This window comes from Chanodichthys erythropterus, chromosome 16 (assembly GCF_024489055.1).
Source record: "Chanodichthys erythropterus isolate Z2021 chromosome 16, ASM2448905v1, whole genome shotgun sequence".
NCBI classification, from domain to species: Eukaryota; Metazoa; Chordata; class Actinopteri; order Cypriniformes; family Xenocyprididae; genus Chanodichthys; species Chanodichthys erythropterus.
The window spans coordinates 40,499,102-40,516,856 of NC_090236.1; the positions used below are offsets into that span (position 1 = coordinate 40,499,102).

A 17,755-nucleotide genomic window follows, 5' to 3' on the forward strand; every position below is an offset into this window, starting at 1 on the left:
AAAGCATGCACATGCAGTATTTTAAACAAGTTAACTGTTTCAGCCAAATCTTAATCCGTCTAAGCATCTTTTTAATGGGAGGAGGTTGAGAGAGGTGTAGAGACAGTGCTGTTCATATTCTGCTGTCTGAGGAAAAGAGAACAAATCAGCATTATTACGTTGAACATCTCTGCTCTTTGAATCAGCCTTCATGTTGTCATTTTTAATAGGCTACTGTTGCATTGATTTTTCAGTCTTACCGTTGAAGTTTCGTGAGCTTCTTGACCTTTTCACTCACCCAGTAGAGGCCAGCGTGAACGCACAACTCACCCTCAGTTGTGTTGAAACTGTGCCAAGACAGGTTTAGAAACAGCATTAAAAATGCATATAAGACAACAACATAGATTTTTTACATTTTTATCTAACATATACTTACATGACTGCTGTGACACAAGGAAGATTTTGTTTTTGAAATCTGAATCCTGTTATAGGTACCCTGATTTTCTTGGTGGAGACACGTGTGCAGCATTCAATATCTATGTTTTGTCCATCTAATGAATAGAGCAGTTTGATTAGATTTCCTTTTGTAAGTCAGACACCACACAGATTCATTTACAAGATTAGCATCTTAAATACTCACTCGTCTCCATGATCATCACTGACATAATGACAGCAATGGCAGCGAGACTCTTCATCATCTTCTGGTTGAGCTGCATGTTGTGTCTTGGGATCTTGTGTCAATGCAGAGTTAGAGATGCTCACTGACTCCTCACATTCACACCGGCCCTTTTTAAATCATCAGAAGAGGAACCGTCTGTCAGATTTTCGTCCGAACGTGTCTTTTTTTAGGATATATTTTCTTTTTCCCTTCTGGAGAAACAACCTTCTGCATTCATGCTAACTCTGTGGTTTTGGTGTAGATATTTGATGATGCAATCCTTTATATTAAGGAATGGATGAAAGGAACGATCCTCCAGTCAGTCAAAACATTTTTTTTTTTTTTTTATTGCAGCTTTTGTTGATTGTTCTGCTGTTTGGCCAATATATCTATGTTATTCTCCCCCTACATTTATACTCCACTTATTTTTTTTAAACAAACAAATAAATAAACACAAATAAGCAGTTTGTACTTATATCTACAGGCTCATGGGCAGCTTCAGAGCAGAAAAGTGTACGGATGAGAGCTCCTGGAGATCTATCACATCAGTGTTCAGTGCGCAAGAGAATCACTCATATCATGACTGTAGGGTGGGATGTTCACCCTTGCACTTTCCATTCTGATCTCCATTCACCAAGCCAAGAGTCAAGAGCTCTTGAAGGTACAAAACCTGTGGCTTTCCACTGACTTAGACATTGCGAAACTGTTTAATATACCATATTAGTATATAACAGTTCTGAAATGATTCAGTAGGAGACAAAATGGTGTCCAAAAAATTAACTTTTATTCAGCAAAGATTAATTAAATTGATCAAAAGTTATAGTAAAGACGTTTATAATGTTCCAAAAAAAAAACGTTTTATTCTTCAGGTATCCTGAAACAAACGTATGATGGTTTCCACAAAAGTATTAAACAACACATCAGTTTACCCTTTAAGGAACATAGTGATGGAAAGAAATATGAGATTATATGGCAATGCTTTTGTTTACTCTCGCAAATGTTTGCGTTCCCCCAAGAAGAAACTTTGCGTTCACTTGCAAAATTTCTTTATAGAGATAATGCAAAAGTTTGAATCATATTTTTTCCTCCCATCTCATATTTTTTTTCGACCACTAGGGGTTCCATTGTTTACAGCATTGATAATAATCATAAATGTTTCTTGAGCAGCAAATCAGCATATTAAAATGAATTTTAAAGGATCATGTGACACTGAAAACTGGAGTAATGATGCTGAAAATTCAGCTTTGATCAATGAAATAAATTACCCTGTACTATATATTAAAATAGAAAACAGTTTGTAATTTGATTTCACAAAATTATAGTTTTTACTGTATTTTTGATTAAATAAATGCATCCTTGGTGAGCTGAAAAACATTAAAAGATCTTAATGACTTTTGAATGATAGTGTATCCAATGTTTTTTTTTTTTTTTTTTTTTTTTTAACATAAAAACCGAACAAACTTTAATATTATTGCACTTGGTTTGATATTTTGCTATCAAATGCAACAAAGTGCATTTACATTTAAAGTGTAAATATGTAGTATTTGTAGGTTAACTGATAGTGGGTGTCTTTTATTTGCTTGTTTTGTTTGTTGTTGTTGTTGTTGTTGTTGTTGTTGTTGTAATAAAGGCACCACATCACGTCTAGCATATCTGTCCTGTGCACTTGCTGGTCTTGCGGATCAATCCAGTGTTGCACAACACTTCCAGTCACACAGTTACTACACTTTTACTAGACCTCACATGACCAAAATAATGTAATCTCTTCATCTGAGCTCATGAAAGACAGTTTTATAAGGTATAGAATCAATGTCATGGTCAAATACCTTTCAGTTGTTTCTTACTCATGCAGTCATTTTATTTTATTTGTTTTATTACTTTTTTTTATTGGCATTGATGATTCACCTTTATCATCCATAGAAGCTTTCCTTTCCACAAAAGTTTCTTTATAGTGAAAAAAGGTTACATGTTCTTCACACATTGGATCCTATCATAAACCCGGCGCAATGCAAGTGTTTTTTTGCTAGTTTCAGCCCGACGCAGTTATCATTTTCATGTCCTGTGCCATGTTGTTTAAATAGCAAATGCATTTGCACCCATTTGAGCACCTTTGTGTGTTCTGGTCTGAAAGTGAGGTGTGTTCAGGTGCACTGTTGGCGTATTGCTATATTGAGGAACTGAAAATGACTGCGCCATTGACCAACTGAAACCTGCTCTAAAGTCAATGACGCACTATTTTATTTTATTTTTATTTAAAGAATGCATAAGCAATATGCACCTACATGCATGTTGCAGCAGCACACAAACATGCCAAATATTAAAGATAAAAGGATTACAATGTAAAAGAAAATTATTGTGTAGATAAAGATAAAAATGCATTGGTGGAATCTGGCTTGTCCCGTAGAAGGTTTAATCTTGCGCACGAGCAGATCCGTTTCCTCACTAGAGAAGTGTACAGTTTTTCCGCTTGCTAATTACGCCATGTAAATAGCGAATCCGCCATGGCATGAGCACAACTGGCTTTTAAAGGGAATGGGAGATACTCTGATTGGTAAAACCAAAAACGCACCCATTACTCAGTAAGAGAACAGGGATAACCCTTTTAGACCATGCGCTGGGCGTGCCAACCATTTTTCCCATTGTTAAACTAGCAAAAATGGATTCGGACACGCCCTAAGCGCACTTTAGCTGTGCGCTTTTATACCATACGCTTAGATCGTTGAAATAGGGCCCTGAGACAAAAATGGTTCTTATAAGATCTGTGCACTGATGAACCAAATATATTTCTTCTATGGCATTATTTATTTTCAAGATTTTACTGTGTTAAAATCACTGTAATGAATGGATTAGATTAACGCTGTCAAGAGGTTTACATGTGAGAATATATTAACATATATCTGATCTTATAACTATTTTAATTGTACTTTTCTGCACTTTTTTCCACTCACTGTCTTCATCCTCCATGTGCCATCTAGTTATCCGCTCCCTTTGAAATAAGGAAACCGCACTTCCCTTGTGAGTGCAAGACATGCGTTCATTCATAAAAAAGAGGATGCGATACTTTATCTGTCTGCCTTTTTAGACTTCTTTGGGAAAATGGTAGACCGCTCTCGGAAAATCCCAGGATTTAAATACATTTTTGTGTTACCCAGAGATATATATTGAGATTGTTTATTTTTGCTTCACAATGCACCAGTTTCAGCATTTTCCTCACATTGTTTTCTGCCTCTAAAAATATTTTTTTTAATTTAATTCTAAATAATATATTGTATTATATTTATTAATTGTAATGTATATTACACATTTTATTTTTATTTATTTATTTATTTATTTTTTTATGTATTATATATTCACATGCATTAGAATGTGTCCAGAAAATGTATAACAAATGTATGCTCTGATTCTGAGAAGTCACATTGATGTCTATCCACTCATTGGATGTTAGCGTTATGCCATCATCTCAATCAAACAGGTCTGAAGTTTTGTGTAGCATATGACAGAAGTCTGATTGTTAAGACCATGTGCTTCTCCTCAGAGTCTCGCATGAACTGATGCAACAGTTTTGCTCAGCTGCACACACTGTTTCCGGCACACCAAATCAGGCCACTAGACTCTTTTGACGTAAAAGATTTATCAATCCAAGTTCACTTGCTAGGGGTCGCCATTGTGTTAGTATCTGAACATCTAGTGGATATTTGATGCTTCTTCTCACAGTATAAACATCTCACTTCTGGGGTGGCTTATAAAGCCTTATCACGATTGATGTTTGAACTGAGCTTGAAAATGTAGGGTTGCAATGACAGTTTGACCTCAAACGAAGTGTTAAAAGCTGGGAAATGTGGTTTAAACAAAAGCTTCCACTTTCACCCCCACATCAACCCACATTTCTCGCGTCTCTTATATGCACTGTCACGATTCGAGGCTTGGCAAAAGGAAGCTCCACTATTTTAGATATTTAACTGAGTTGCTTTTATTTCCATCTTCCTTTTTTTTCCCCTTTGGAAAACCCATTAATTTGAAAGATATTTTCAGAATATTCTCTAAAATGATTATTAGATTATTATTTCATTATAGTGTTTTTGTGTGTCTGGTTGCTCTTGATCACTTCGTACTCAAGGAACAATACTTAGTATTTGCTTTGTATTACTTCAAACATTTGTAATCATAATGTAAAAACTTTGTTCGCAAATAAAAGGATGTGCTGCATTCAAAGGTGAAACATTTCGAGATAAACAGACACTTTCTTATGAACCTTTGAGCCACAGAGATCTGATATATACTGTACGTATCTGCTGTGAAACTGCAAAAGACCCTCAGATTGTGGTTGGAGAAAAAGAGCAGGCCTCCATGACCTAGAAAATCAGGAAACGCAGCGAGCAAACTCGTTCGTAAAGATGCTGTTGAAGTGTTGATTGTGTTTGATGTCCTCTGATAGATAATTAAATAATTCTCTCACATATACATTATCATTTTGTCTGCCTTTGTTGTTTAACATCCACTAAATAAGTCGAATTCCTAAACTGATAAAAAGGATTCTGTGGTGAAGTAAATATTACATGAAAAAGTTAGTTCATGCAAGAATAAAAAAATATTTCTATAATAGTACTCAATTCAAGCTTTATATATAATAGCGTAAATATCAACGTTATGAAATTAAGTAAAACTTTTCTGATACTGGTTTTCCCATCATGCACTGGGGCATGAATGATTAATAAGGTTAATTTTTCACAGTTTTCCAGCTGCATTTTTACTGTTTTATCATTGCTTATGTGGTTAGGTTTGTGACATGTGGAGTTCATTTTCTACTCAAAAACGATCCATCGAATGTTATCATCATTGTGTGCCGAGTATTGAGGTCTCTGTGTTCAGATGCTGTTACTTTTTTATGTAGATATGGTGTCTACACAATATTTATTGTATTATATACTTAGATATTGCTATAAAAACGTGGTTTAATTCAGTGTTATATTGTTCGAGTAAAAGTATTGCAAAGAAAACTTCAACAAAGTAGAAATCACTCAAACATTTTACTGGCAAAGTTAAAGTTATTTATTTTCTTTGTTAAGTTTCATATGTGAAATTTACTCAAAAATATGTGTGCAAAAATGTGCAAAAGTAAATTTGACTTTTGTGTACTTACTGTACATCTTCTCTGTGTGATGGTCAGTCTTTACTCTATAGCCAGCATTCTGTTATTAGTGTTGTTATGTATTGCTTCAGCCGATGACGTTAAAGTGGAGGGAAACGCCTTCAACGAGTCCTAGACCAGCTTATATACACAACATCTTTTTTATGGTCTGTTAACCAAAATGGCTGAATGGAAAATGTTGTGTTTGCCTTCAGTTCTGCTGCTGTGGCTTCAGATCTTCTCAACCACATTGCAAGGTGTGTTTCACACATTCTCATGTTAGTGTGTCATCACTAGATTCATTGCTAATAACTTTTCATTAATTTATTTCAAACATTAATGTCCTGCTTTTATCTCCAGATGAAATTTTTAAGGGTTCAGCCTGTCTAATTACTACAGATACTAAAGTTCCCGTGAAGAATCTGCGTAGCTACACACGACAGCGCAAACCCGTGTTCCCTGTGGATGCTGTGAGGTGAGAATCCATTCAGAGAAATGAGGAACAATACAAACAAGTGACCCGTCAGTGATCATAACATTCTAACACTGTGTTTGACTTCATTCTGTAGGTTTCTTACAGTCAAAGGGATCACAATCTGCTCAGATCCCTCCTCACTTTGGGCCATTAAAGCGATGAAGTACCTGGATGCAAAGAAGAAATATCAGTCAAGGTTAAGTAAAGCTTGTCAATCTGTGACAGCGACTTGGAGAAGATTTCAGCTGGATGGGCTGGCATGGGAGGAAGAAGAGGAAGGTCAAAATACGTCATCATTAATAACCTTTTCATTAACAGTGATTCATTTCAAAATACTGAAAAAAAATAGATGCTGTTACAGGTTCAGCCTGTCTAAATACTACAGATACTAAAGTTCCCGTGAGGAATCTGTGTAGCTTCAGCATCCAGTGCAAACCCGTGTTCCCTGTGGATGCTGTGAGGTGAGAATCCATTCAGTTTGGCAGGGTTTGTGTAGTAACATTATTCACTGAGCAGACACATGAGGAATACTACAAACAAGTGATTATATGGGTGTAGATATTGACACATATCTCTCAGATAGATATATATTTCTGCTTATTTATTAACTGGAAGTATTTTTTGACTGCATGTTCTGTTTCATTCTGTAGGTTTCTTACAATCAAAGGGAACACAATCTGCTCAGATCCCTCCTCATCATGGGCTGTTAAATCAGTGAAGTATCTGGATGAAAAGAAGAAACGTCAGTCAGCACCAGCTCGTCGATCTGTGACAGCGGCTCCTAACACAATGTCGACCATAAATACAAAATCTGCTCAGAGGTAACATGATAAACACACCTGTGAATTAAAATAATTGGCAACACTTTGCAATACAATAATATTTGTTCATGTTTGTTCACAGTACAGTAACTAATGTTAACTAATACAACTCTTGATTTTAATAATGTACTAGTAAACATTGAAATTAAACTCTAAAAATGCTGGGATAAAAACAACCTAAGTTGGGTTGAAAATTGACAAACCCAGCGATTGGGTTAAATGTTTGACCGATGTGCTGGGTAGTTTTATTTAACTCAACTATTGATTAAAAATGACTATATGTCTGGCTTAAAATGAACCCAAAATAGGTTGGAAATTAAAAATCAGACACATAATTATAAAAAGAGGCAGGAATAATTTCCATTTTCCAATAATTTACTCATTAAACTTATTAATAAATGTTCATGTCTTAAACATATTAATAAATGCTAATTTCCAACATATTTTTGGTTACTTTTAAGCAAGCAATACAAACATTTAACCCAATCGCTGGGTTTGTTCATTTTCAACCTAACTTGGGTTGTTTATAACCCAGCATTTTTAGAGTGTAATTTCAATGTTTTTTTTTTTAGAACATTAACTAAGATTAATAAATGCTGTAGAAGTATTGTACACTGTTAGTTCATATTAAAGGTGCAATATGTAAGAATTTTGCAGTAAAATATCCAAAAACCACTAGGCCAGTGTTATATATTTTGTTCACTTGAGTACTTACAATATCCCAAATGTTTCCAACTATTTGTAAATCCTGAGAAAATTGCAATTTTATCCAAGGCTCCGGGACGTGTGAGGAGTCGCCTGTCAATGGCGTCATACCCGCGTTACCCTCAGTTTCCGTTTTTTTTTGTGTAGTAACCATGGAAACACCAAAGACGCTTCAATATTTACATGTTTTGACTGTCTTGATATATTTATAGACAGAAAACTAATTATTGTTATATAGCTCAACATGATTAGTCTTATTGTTTAAAATAAATTTTTTGTGAGTCTCATGCTTTACCATGCCTCTGAGAAAAACACTATTGTGTGAAGTAGCTAACGTAGCATAATCAGATGCAGCTTTATTTTTAGTAACAGTAATACAGCATTTTCTCCATCATACAATACGTTTTAAATGAATTGCATGTCATTTATCAACACAATCATCCAGCATTTAATCTGATATTGTAAAATGGATCTATCTTACTGCAGTGTGTAACAGTGTCTCACAGCAGCCGCCGAGCGAACGCACAGAGTAACGTTATAACATCATTTTCAACACTCCCAAATGTATCTAATATGATAAACAGAGCTGCGTTTCCTCATACTCGTGACCGGAAAAGCGGAAGCGGCGTCGGTGACCGTGACATAATAAAAGTCCCGCTGCTCGTGAGGCGTGTGTTGATCAATCGCTCCAGCTCCTCGTTCAGCTCCACAACACTCGCTCCTGCTCTGCTTCACACTACAGTAACGTTAATAATCACATCCATGAACATGATTTCTTCCCGAGTCCTATCCCTATTCTTTTGCACCGGCTGTGAGGTGGAGATCACATGTCCCAAGATTCCACGCTCAAACTTGGCGTCATCAAACTACACCTTTGTTTTGAATAGACCTCTAGCAGACAGAAAATATTACATAGTGCACCTTTAACTAAAGTAGTTGAATAATGTTAACTAACGAAACCTTACTGTAAAGTGTTACCAAATAATTTACCAATAAATTAACTTGTTTGTTGAAGAAATGTGTTTTTCATGAAATTGGACTACAAGGTTCAAGAAAAAAAATGCAATTTATCACTCTTTAAGATCACTATTTTGTATTTATATGAAGTTTAGTCTAAAGATATTATAAAGTCATAAAATGAATAATGTGTAAATTTGCTTATTTACAGCTCTACGATTCAGATATATTCTACTCCAGACACAAAACAAAAAACAGGAAACAAGACAGAATTTCCCACCACAAGAACCACACTGGAGCCGGATCGGAGAGGATCTACTGAAACCACAGAGACATGGGAGGAAGAGGAGGAAGGTCAAAATACATCCTTGTGTCATCACTGGATTTATTGATACTAATAACTTTCATTAATAATGATTCATTTCAAAATACTGACAAATTATTCTTTCTTCAGCAGATGCTGTTACAGGTTCAGCCTGTCTAAATACTACAGATACTAAAGTTCCCGTGAGGAATCTGTGTAGCTTCAGCATCCAGTGCAAACCCGTGTTCCCTGTGGATGCTGTGAGGTGAGAATCCATTCAGTTTGGCAGGGTTTGTGTAGTAACATTATTCACTGAGCAGACACATGAGGAATACTACAAACAAGTGATTATATGGGTGTAGATATTGACACATATCTCTCAGATAGATATATATTTCTGCTTATTTATTAACTGGAAGTATTTTTTGACTGCATGTTCTGTTTCATTCTGTAGGTTTCTTACAATCAAAGGGAACACAATCTGCTCAGATCCCTCCTCATCATGGGCTGTTAAAGCAGTGAAGTACCTGGATGAAAACATGAAACCTCAGTCAGCGTCAAGTACAGATCATCAATTTGTGACGACGGCGCCTAAGAATACATCAACCACAAATGCAAAATCTGCTCAGAGGTAACATGATAAACAGATCTTTGAATTAAAAAGAATGAAAGAAAAAAAATATCAGTAGATTACTACATTTAAATTTGTTTATTTACAGCTCTACAATTCAGATATGCTCTCCACCAGAGAATTACACACAGAGCCTAAGAGACATAAAACACAGAACAGAAAGCAAGACAGAATTTCCCAACACAAGAACCACACTGGAGCCGGATTGGAGAGGATCTACTGAAACCACAGAGACATTTCAGCTGGAGGAAGAGGAATCAAACATTATGAATGAGCCATTTACTGACAGATTTTGTTTGAAAGCGGAGCAAAGATACTCAGACCCTTAGTTTAGATTGTGTTAGATTGGACATCTAACACAATCTGTATTTCAAACAGATGTTGTCAAGTCACTTTTATTTAGTGACAGCGCACATTGTTTTAAAGTAGCTTCACAGTAATAAAAAATGTTAATGTGTTAATAGCATCATGCGTCTCTGACAAAAGTTCTTAAAAATTAGCTCTAAAAAGTATTTTACTGCTGTGCCATCTGTCGTGAGACATTTCCACCTTTTTTCTTTCACTTGCATCCTATTTTTGAATGCAACAAAAGTGTGAGCAACCCCTAAACCTACAAATATACTCAAGTTGTTCATTTACCGCGACTTATGGTGCATTCCGGACAACTTGGATCTCTGAAACTGTGCACAAAGTCTGGCTTGTGAAGATCAAACAAACCACATCCTCAGTGTCATTTCTACGATGGTGTTAATATAACATCTGTTTAACTTGTAACATGAAAGTAAGGTTAGTAATATAACTTAGATTACACATTGTCCAGTTTTACTCAAATTGGGGTGATGCAAAAATGAGTACACCCCACAACAAAAACTACTACATCTAGTACTTTGTATGGCCTCCATGATTTTTAATGACAGCACCAAGTCTTCTAGGCATGGAATGAACAAGTTGGCGACATTTTGCAACATCTATCTTTTTCCATTCTTCAAGAATGAGCTCTTTTAGAGACTGGATGATGGATGAAGGTGATGCTCAACTCGTCTCTTCAGAATTCCCCACAGGTGTTCGATTGGGTTCAGATCAGGAGCCACTGAATCACTTTCACCCTGTTCTTCTTCAGAAATCCAACAGTGGCCTTAGATGTGCGTTTAGGATCATGTTGGAAAAGTGCACGGAGTGATGGTAGCATCTTTTCTTTCAGTATGGAGCAGCACATCTGTGAATTCATGAAGCCATCAATGAAATGCAGCTCCCGACACCAGCAGCACTCCTGCAGCTCCACATAAGGACACTGACACCACCATGTTTCACTGTAGGCTCCATGCATTTTTCTTTGTATTCCTCACCTTTGTGACTCCATACAGTTTTGAAGCCATCAGTTCTAAAAACATTTATCTTGGTCTCATGACTCCAGAGTATAGAGTCCCAGTAGTCTTCATCTTTGTCAGCATGGGCCCTGGCAAACTCTAGACGGGCTTTTTTGTGCCTGGGCTTTAGGAGAGGCGTCTTTTGTGGACGGCACCCATGATGCCATTTTTCTGCAGTGTACGCTGTATTGTGTCACGGGAAATAGTCACCCCAGTTTGGCTTTCTACTACTTTATATAACTGCATTGAACTTGCATGCCGATTTTCATAAACTTTTCTGATCAGATGTCGAGGTGTTAACTTCCGTGGACGACCTGGACGTCTCTGTGAGATGGTTTCAGTTCCATCTTTTTAAAATTTTTGTACCACTTTTGCTACAATTTTCTGACTGATAAGTAAAGCTTTGCTGATCTTCTTGTAGTCTTCACCTTCCTGGTGTAAAGAAATTATTTTCTTTTTCAGGTCTTGTGACATTTCTCTTCCATGTGGTGCCATTGCTGACAGTAAGAAATGGGGTTTTAACACCCTTTTATAGTCACCTGTGTAACGAATAATTAGACTCACCTGTGGTTGAATTCTTGTTAAATTAGACATTTGTAGTCTAAAATATAGCTTTGCTAAAGTATATAATATATAAGAAAGCAAATCAGAGCATTTTTATGTTCATGACTTTAATGTTTTTGCCATGTTTGGCATTAGAACACAAAATTTTCTCTATGGCTGGATTTGGAATAGCATACTACCAAACTACTCTATTTCTGCCATATCTTTATATTACTGGAACACAACTGGGAAATTTCAACTTGGATATCCCACCTTCATCTGGATCACATGAATTGTTATGCTGATCCAGATTGGTTTAATTCTATTACTGTAAGTGTTGTTGTAGTTAATGAACCAGTACAGTCATGGTGTTCATCAGTAACACTAAGGCATTTACATGACATGATTAAAGTGATTAAAGATGTTTATTCGCCTCCCATGTGGCACAGATCCAAAATGACCCACAAGCGTGTATAAAGCAGGAAAAAAGCACATGGATACCGATATTCTCAGGTCCGTTTCAGGCCTCATTCTTATGTGCAAATAAATGAATCAATATGTGCATTTGTAAGCAGACAGATTGGATATTCCTCTGTCAATGCAAGTCATATAAGCGATGGTGGCAAAAGACGGCAACTTATGTGGGCGCCAACCATGATCACATGACTCTTTTCAATGCTGCAATGGAGGATGAAGACTCTTGCAATTTTTCCAGTGCCGTTTTTACTTCATTTTCAGTCTAAGCATTTCCAGATCAGTACGTCTACTTTGGGTGGTTTCACCAAATGAATAGTGTAAATATTGGATATGAGTCATTGTAAAGAACATGCAAACTCAGAATTGGGCATCTGCAGTGTAAATGCGGCCTAAGATGGTGAAACTGCTTGCCCAGGATGGTCTTTCTGGTAAAGCTGGTTGACCAAGGTGGTCTTGCTTAGCAATTGGATGAATATGTAATTGTGCGCACAAAAAAGGTCTTTATAGCATTGGAATGACCTGCACAAATGTACTTCATTACACACCTGCATTCACCTGGGTGAAATGTCCTTGTGCTCTTGTGTTGTGGACTTTTAGTTTTGCTTTGTTCCTGTTTCCCCCTTAATTGTTTCCAGGTATCTTGTTAGTCAAATTACCTCTATGTATATAAGCCCTATGCTGGGTCTGAAATCACATACTGACGCTTCACTGCCATTCACAAGGGGATAGTAAAGTGTCCATTGAATGCGCACTTCAGAAGTAGTTGTTCATCCAGGAACTTTTTGCCTACTGTTTTTTCGAATACCATGTATTCAGACACACTCTGTTGGCATACTGTTTTTCATATAGTCTACAATATATAGGGAAGTACTCAATTTTGGACGCAATGCTAGCATTTCCAGTGTTCATTGTTGGGACATGCCTTCGCATCGCTGGATGTTCAGTTCTGTTCGTGTGTTTCGAGATTATAAAACATTGCATTTGGACCCTGATCTCCTTCATTTAAGAACAAACTGTTCGTTACAGTGGGTACTTTCTTGTTGCTAAAAACATTCAACCACATGATATGCACTCTGATACTGCTTCATGGTAAAGTCCCCCAATTTGTGGTATGAGAAAAGAAGCAGACCACCATGACCTAAAAAAATCAGGAAATGCATCAACCAGAGTTAAAAGTACAGCAAAGAAATGTGCTTTTCACACATTCAAAACACCTATTTCAAATACAGATTGTGTTAGACGTCCTCTAATCCAGCTCTGATAGCTTATGTATATTGTATTCAAATTGTTTCTGCATCCTACAAACAGACAGCATCAGTTTACCTGACATTTTTATTACACCCTCAAGCGATTAAAATATAATGTCATCATATGTCTTCACTAGTAAAATCCTTAACCAGTGTTCTGGGTAGTGGTTTGTTCAGTAGTACCCCAGTTTCTGCCTGTGGTGGCGTGAGAGAGGAGCCGTGTCAGTGGGCGGTTGTTCCATGTGTCCCAGTTCAGGTCTGAGCTTAAATAGACGCCGTCTTTCTCGAGGGTCACATCACAGGTGACAGCCAAGCTAGAAGATGAAGTCGCATATGTTGGGTTTCCATGCAGTTCTGCTGCTGTGGCTTCTGGTCTCGTCCTCAATGCAAGGTGGGTTTCACACATTCTTACCAATACTCAGAACGTGTTTTGTGTTGCTACTGAATTCACTAATGCTAAACAATATGGTGATGATAATTGTATTTGTAAGGTCTTTTGCTTAGTGATAGGTTGAATTGAAATTAATGTCCTGATTTTATCTCCAGAGGAAATTGTTAAAGGTGAAAGCTGTCTAACTACTACAGATACTAAAGTTCCCGTGAGGAATCTGCGTAGCTACACACGACAGCGCAAACCCGTGTTCCCTGTGAATGCTGTGAGGTGAGAATCCATTCAGATTTTTGCAGACTTATCTTGAATTATTAAGAGAGTAAAATGAAAGGAACAATGAAAGCTTTATTTTTCCTCATATGTGACTGGAAACATTGTCATAATAGCCTGTTCTGTTTCATTCTGTAGATTTCTTACAGTCAAAGGGATCACAATCTGCTCAGATCCCTCCTCACCATGGGCCATTAAAGCGATGAAGTACCTGGATGAAAAGAAGAAACCTCAGTCAAGGACAGTTCGTCGATCTGTGACAGCGCCGCCTAAGAATACATCAACCATAAACATGACTCGGTCATCAGCTCAGATTGAAACGCAGACCATTGGACAAAAATAATTGCTATAACTGGCCAGTATCATTTTGCATTTTTTAAAAGGTTTTCTCTTTGGAGATAACATGCACTTTATTGTACATGACTCACTTTATAGTTTGTGATGTTTAAAAAAATCAATGTATAGTGTTTGGTCACACTTTAGTTTGGGGTCCAATTCTCACTATTAACTACAAATTTTGCTTCAAAAAACTCCTAATTACTGCATATTAATAGTTAGTAAGGTTGTTAAGTTTAGGTATTGGCAGGATTAAGTAATGTAAAATATGATAATGCAGAACAAAGCATTAAAATGTGTTTTATAAGTACTTATAATTCGCCAATATCCTAGTAATATGCATGATTATAAGCAACTTGTTAATATAGTGAGAATTGGACCCTAAAGCGTTACCCTTTTTTCTTACACAAAAGATTGTACTTTTATATTTTATATCTATTAATATCTATATTTTTTTATTTGTCTAAAATGTTTTTTAAAATGTTTTGTATTTCTGTGTATAAAGGTAATGTTGTTGAATAAATTAAACTAATTTGTACCAGACCATTTGAGCTGCTTGTGTTTAATTCCTAAGTATTAATATTTTAAGTGAAAGTTGTAGCACCAAATTTAGAAAATAGTGCCTGTTCAATTAAAGTAAACTTAAATAATATATTTTTTAAGGTATTTAAAATTTTTTTTTTTTTTTTTTTTTTTTTTTTTATCAAACAGAGGCACTCTGCAAACAGATACAGATCAAAGCCATATGTCAGAATAGTTTAACCATAGTGCGCAATGAAAGATCTTAAGTGATGATAAACCAAATCTAGCTTCTGACTAAACTCTACCATACACTGTAAAATGAACTGATATGTGAAAATCCCCCAGACAACTAACTAAACAATATGCCAATAACAATAATTTTAAACTATATGCCTTAAACCAACAATTAAAATAGTCACCTTTATTTATATAGCGCTTTTTACAATGCAGATTGTGTCAAAGCAGCTTCACAGTGAAAATAATTTGGCTGCACAGCAGAAATTAGTGGCATTGTCCAGCTTAAGTAAGGTCAGTGCGGATTCATTTCCAGTGTAAAATCATTAGTTATTATTTTAGTTCATTTATCTATACAGCAGCTCTGGAGAAAACAGTGTTGTCGTCGTACCTGCTCAGTTCAAATACAGTGTCTACTTATATGTGTCTTTTTCAAACAGCCATCCTGACTAATTCCTGCTATTTTAAATATTTTACCTTTAGTGCAAAAAGCACATTACTTTTATTTACACATGAATACCATTTATCACTAATTACTTTTAGAGTAAAAAAAAATGCTATTTTGCTTGGTGCACAAAATACTGCTCTTTACTCTAGAAACCATTATTTCCAATAGCAATTTTACACTGTGTAATTGCCTGCTGCCTTGATTCTTAGTTTGCAAATGCAAAGTTCACTATTAGGCGTTTTAACGTAAGTGTGTGTCAGCAGTGTGTGTACACATCCACCCTATAATGATGAAAATCCAACGTTCACCAGCTTTTTAATCCCCATCATAGGCGTAAATCGCATTCACCCAAAAAAATATAATTAAAAACCATGTTCTGTATTGTAAATAATATAATGTTATATACTTAAATAATTGTGTAAGTAGTAAAACAATACAAATGCAAATGGGGCAGCAAAAAAAAAGAAAAAAAAAACGAGTTTTAAGTTTAGAAATTTTGAGTCCCCTCTTTAAGCTTGCTGTGATAGTTGGTGTTATTCACAGTGTTCAGCCGCACTCTGATTATATCACATGCCCACCGCGGCATTGCTCAACACCGTTGTTTTAGAAGGCCAAATAAAAATCACTTACTGCAGTTAGAGAACAGACACAGTTAAAAACTGAAGCTCTGCACAGATCAGCATGGTGTCTTATTCGTTTGGTTAATGAATGTTCTCTGTTTAATATAAGCATTATTCCTCGCTTATTTATTTGGTTCCACAGTGTTTGCTGATGTTATTTTATCAGGCCTATAGCATTGTGTATGCTGTGCTTATTCACTTTAGTCTTGTTTCTTTTGTTAATAAAAGTTCAATAAGTCAGTTTTATTGATTGTTGTTGTGTTTTTCATTAAGAAGAATAATAAACCCACCATTCAAGCAATTTCTGCTAATTAGAAAGCAAGAGTAAAATGCGCACAGACGCACAGGCTTTCATAAGTGATTTAAAAGCGAGGTGGAAAAGAGGGGAAAACTCCAATGTCCCGGTCTCCATGCTACACTAATAATAGTATTAGGCTTTCCTCTGTGTACACATATCCTTACAATTTTGGTACAATTGTACAAAAGTATAATTTTTTTTCTGTATTATTTGTGACCCCTTTAAAAACGTCTCGGTTACGACTGTAACCTTAGTTCCCTGAAGAGGGAACGAGACGTTGCGTCGAGAATGACGCTGTGGGAACGCTCTGCGTAATTGCGTCGTGAAGCACCTATGAAATCAGTCCAATGGCGTGACGGAAGGTGGGTGACGTCATGACCAGGAAACTATAAAGCAAACCCAGACCAAACAATGTTAGCTTCTGATAGCCCGAAGCAAGTCGATCACAGGCATGCCGGAAGTATGGCAGGGCGACGCAACGTCTCGTTCCCTCTTCAGGGAACTAAGGTTACAGTCGTAACCGAGACGTTCCCTTTCAAGGGAACTCGCGTTGCGTCGAGAATGACGCTGTGGGAACGTTTATACCCACGCAGCCATACTGACCAGTGCCTGTCTTGTGTGAAAACAGGCGAGCACAACTAAGACAAAGCAACTGGGACCCAGGGGTAAAGCCCAAATCTAGGTAGTAAAACCTGAAGAATGTGTATGGAAAGGACCAGCCCGCCGCATCACAGACCTCTTGTAGGGATACCCCTATAAAAAGGCTTCCAAAGCCGCCATACTCCTGATCCGACGCACCACACAGGAAACACCAATGGGTTTCTCCCCAAAGACACCACCCAAAGGTGCGTGGTAAGCAGCTAGGCCGCCACGTAAACCCTTAGAGTGGAGGGGGATAACCCTGCAGAGAATCGATTCTGCAGAATTCCAGCCCTTACCAGCCGGGCAGTAACTGGATCCCGCTGATGATTCTGCCAGTTTCCTTGTGCAGGGAGCTCTGGAGTTAGCATGGTCTTACAACCTCAGTTGAGAGACCTGAGTCTACGAGTTGGGCCTCCTCAGAGGCCAAACCCATATCCATAACTCTGCTCTCCAGAACTCCCGGGAGTAGAACGATCAGGGAAACCGTGTACAGACACAGCCTCAGCCAAGTCTGCACCTCGATATGAGCTCCACCACCCCAGGGTGGAGTCTCCATTCCCCAGGCCTCAGCCCCTGTCTCGACAGGATGTCTACTCCCTAAATCTGGTGCCCAGGGATGTAGAGCCTGAGTCATCATCAACAGGCAGGTGCCTGGAGAAATGATAACCCGTCCACAGACTCTGAGCGACCATCCATGATCGC

General features: G+C 37.1%; 3 protein-coding genes across 3 annotated transcripts; all 3 read left to right on the forward strand.

The window, feature by feature from the left end:
* The first annotated feature begins 5,946 nt into the window (after nucleotides 1-5,946).
* Nucleotides 5,947-7,065, forward strand: LOC137003688 (lymphotactin-like). The gene is made up of 6 exons (XM_067363935.1): nucleotides 5,947-6,022; nucleotides 6,126-6,240; nucleotides 6,335-6,373; nucleotides 6,479-6,519; nucleotides 6,590-6,701; nucleotides 6,891-7,065. The coding sequence occupies exons 1-6, from the start codon at nucleotides 5,947-5,949 to the stop codon at nucleotides 7,063-7,065; spliced, it is 558 nt and encodes a 185-aa protein (XP_067220036.1).
* A 1,274-nt stretch (nucleotides 7,066-8,339) lies between these two features.
* LOC137003845 (uncharacterized) lies at nucleotides 8,340-9,987 on the forward strand. The gene is made up of 5 exons (XM_067364103.1): nucleotides 8,340-8,434; nucleotides 8,935-9,077; nucleotides 9,181-9,292; nucleotides 9,482-9,658; nucleotides 9,747-9,987. The coding sequence occupies exons 1-5, from the start codon at nucleotides 8,340-8,342 to the stop codon at nucleotides 9,985-9,987; spliced, it is 768 nt and encodes a 255-aa protein (XP_067220204.1).
* A 3,584-nt stretch (nucleotides 9,988-13,571) lies between these two features.
* On the forward strand, nucleotides 13,572-14,773 carry LOC137003463 (C-C motif chemokine 8-like). The gene is made up of 3 exons (XM_067363635.1): nucleotides 13,572-13,683; nucleotides 13,839-13,953; nucleotides 14,092-14,773. Exons 1-3 carry the CDS (start codon nucleotides 13,614-13,616, stop codon nucleotides 14,294-14,296), a joined length of 390 nt encoding a protein of 129 aa, XP_067219736.1. The 5' UTR covers nucleotides 13,572-13,613; the 3' UTR covers nucleotides 14,297-14,773.
* Nucleotides 14,774-17,755: the final 2,982 nt, after the last annotated feature.

Excerpts from the sequence above, each read along its gene's own strand:
- LOC137003688 (XM_067363935.1), top strand. The coding sequence starts at position 5,947 with ATGGCTGAATGGAAAATGTTGTGTTTGCCTTCAGTTCTGCTGCTGTGG. Across the intron at positions 6,241-6,334 it reads TTCCCTGTGGATGCTGTGAG|GTTTCTTACAGTCAAAGGGA; the intron begins GTGAGAATCCAT and ends TTCATTCTGTAG. Across the intron at positions 6,702-6,890 it reads TTCCCTGTGGATGCTGTGAG|GTTTCTTACAATCAAAGGGA; the intron begins GTGAGAATCCAT and ends TTCATTCTGTAG.
- LOC137003845 (XM_067364103.1), top strand. The coding sequence starts at position 8,340 with ATGATAAACAGAGCTGCGTTTCCTCATACTCGTGACCGGAAAAGCGGA. Across the intron at positions 8,435-8,934 it reads AAAGTCCCGCTGCTCGTGAG|CTCTACGATTCAGATATATT; the intron begins GCGTGTGTTGAT and ends GCTTATTTACAG. Across the intron at positions 9,078-9,180 it reads ATGGGAGGAAGAGGAGGAAG|ATGCTGTTACAGGTTCAGCC; the intron begins GTCAAAATACAT and ends TTTCTTCAGCAG.
- LOC137003463 (XM_067363635.1), top strand. The coding sequence starts at position 13,614 with ATGAAGTCGCATATGTTGGGTTTCCATGCAGTTCTGCTGCTGTGGCTT. Across the intron at positions 13,684-13,838 it reads GGTCTCGTCCTCAATGCAAG|AGGAAATTGTTAAAGGTGAA; the intron begins GTGGGTTTCACA and ends TTTTATCTCCAG. Across the intron at positions 13,954-14,091 it reads TTCCCTGTGAATGCTGTGAG|ATTTCTTACAGTCAAAGGGA; the intron begins GTGAGAATCCAT and ends TTCATTCTGTAG.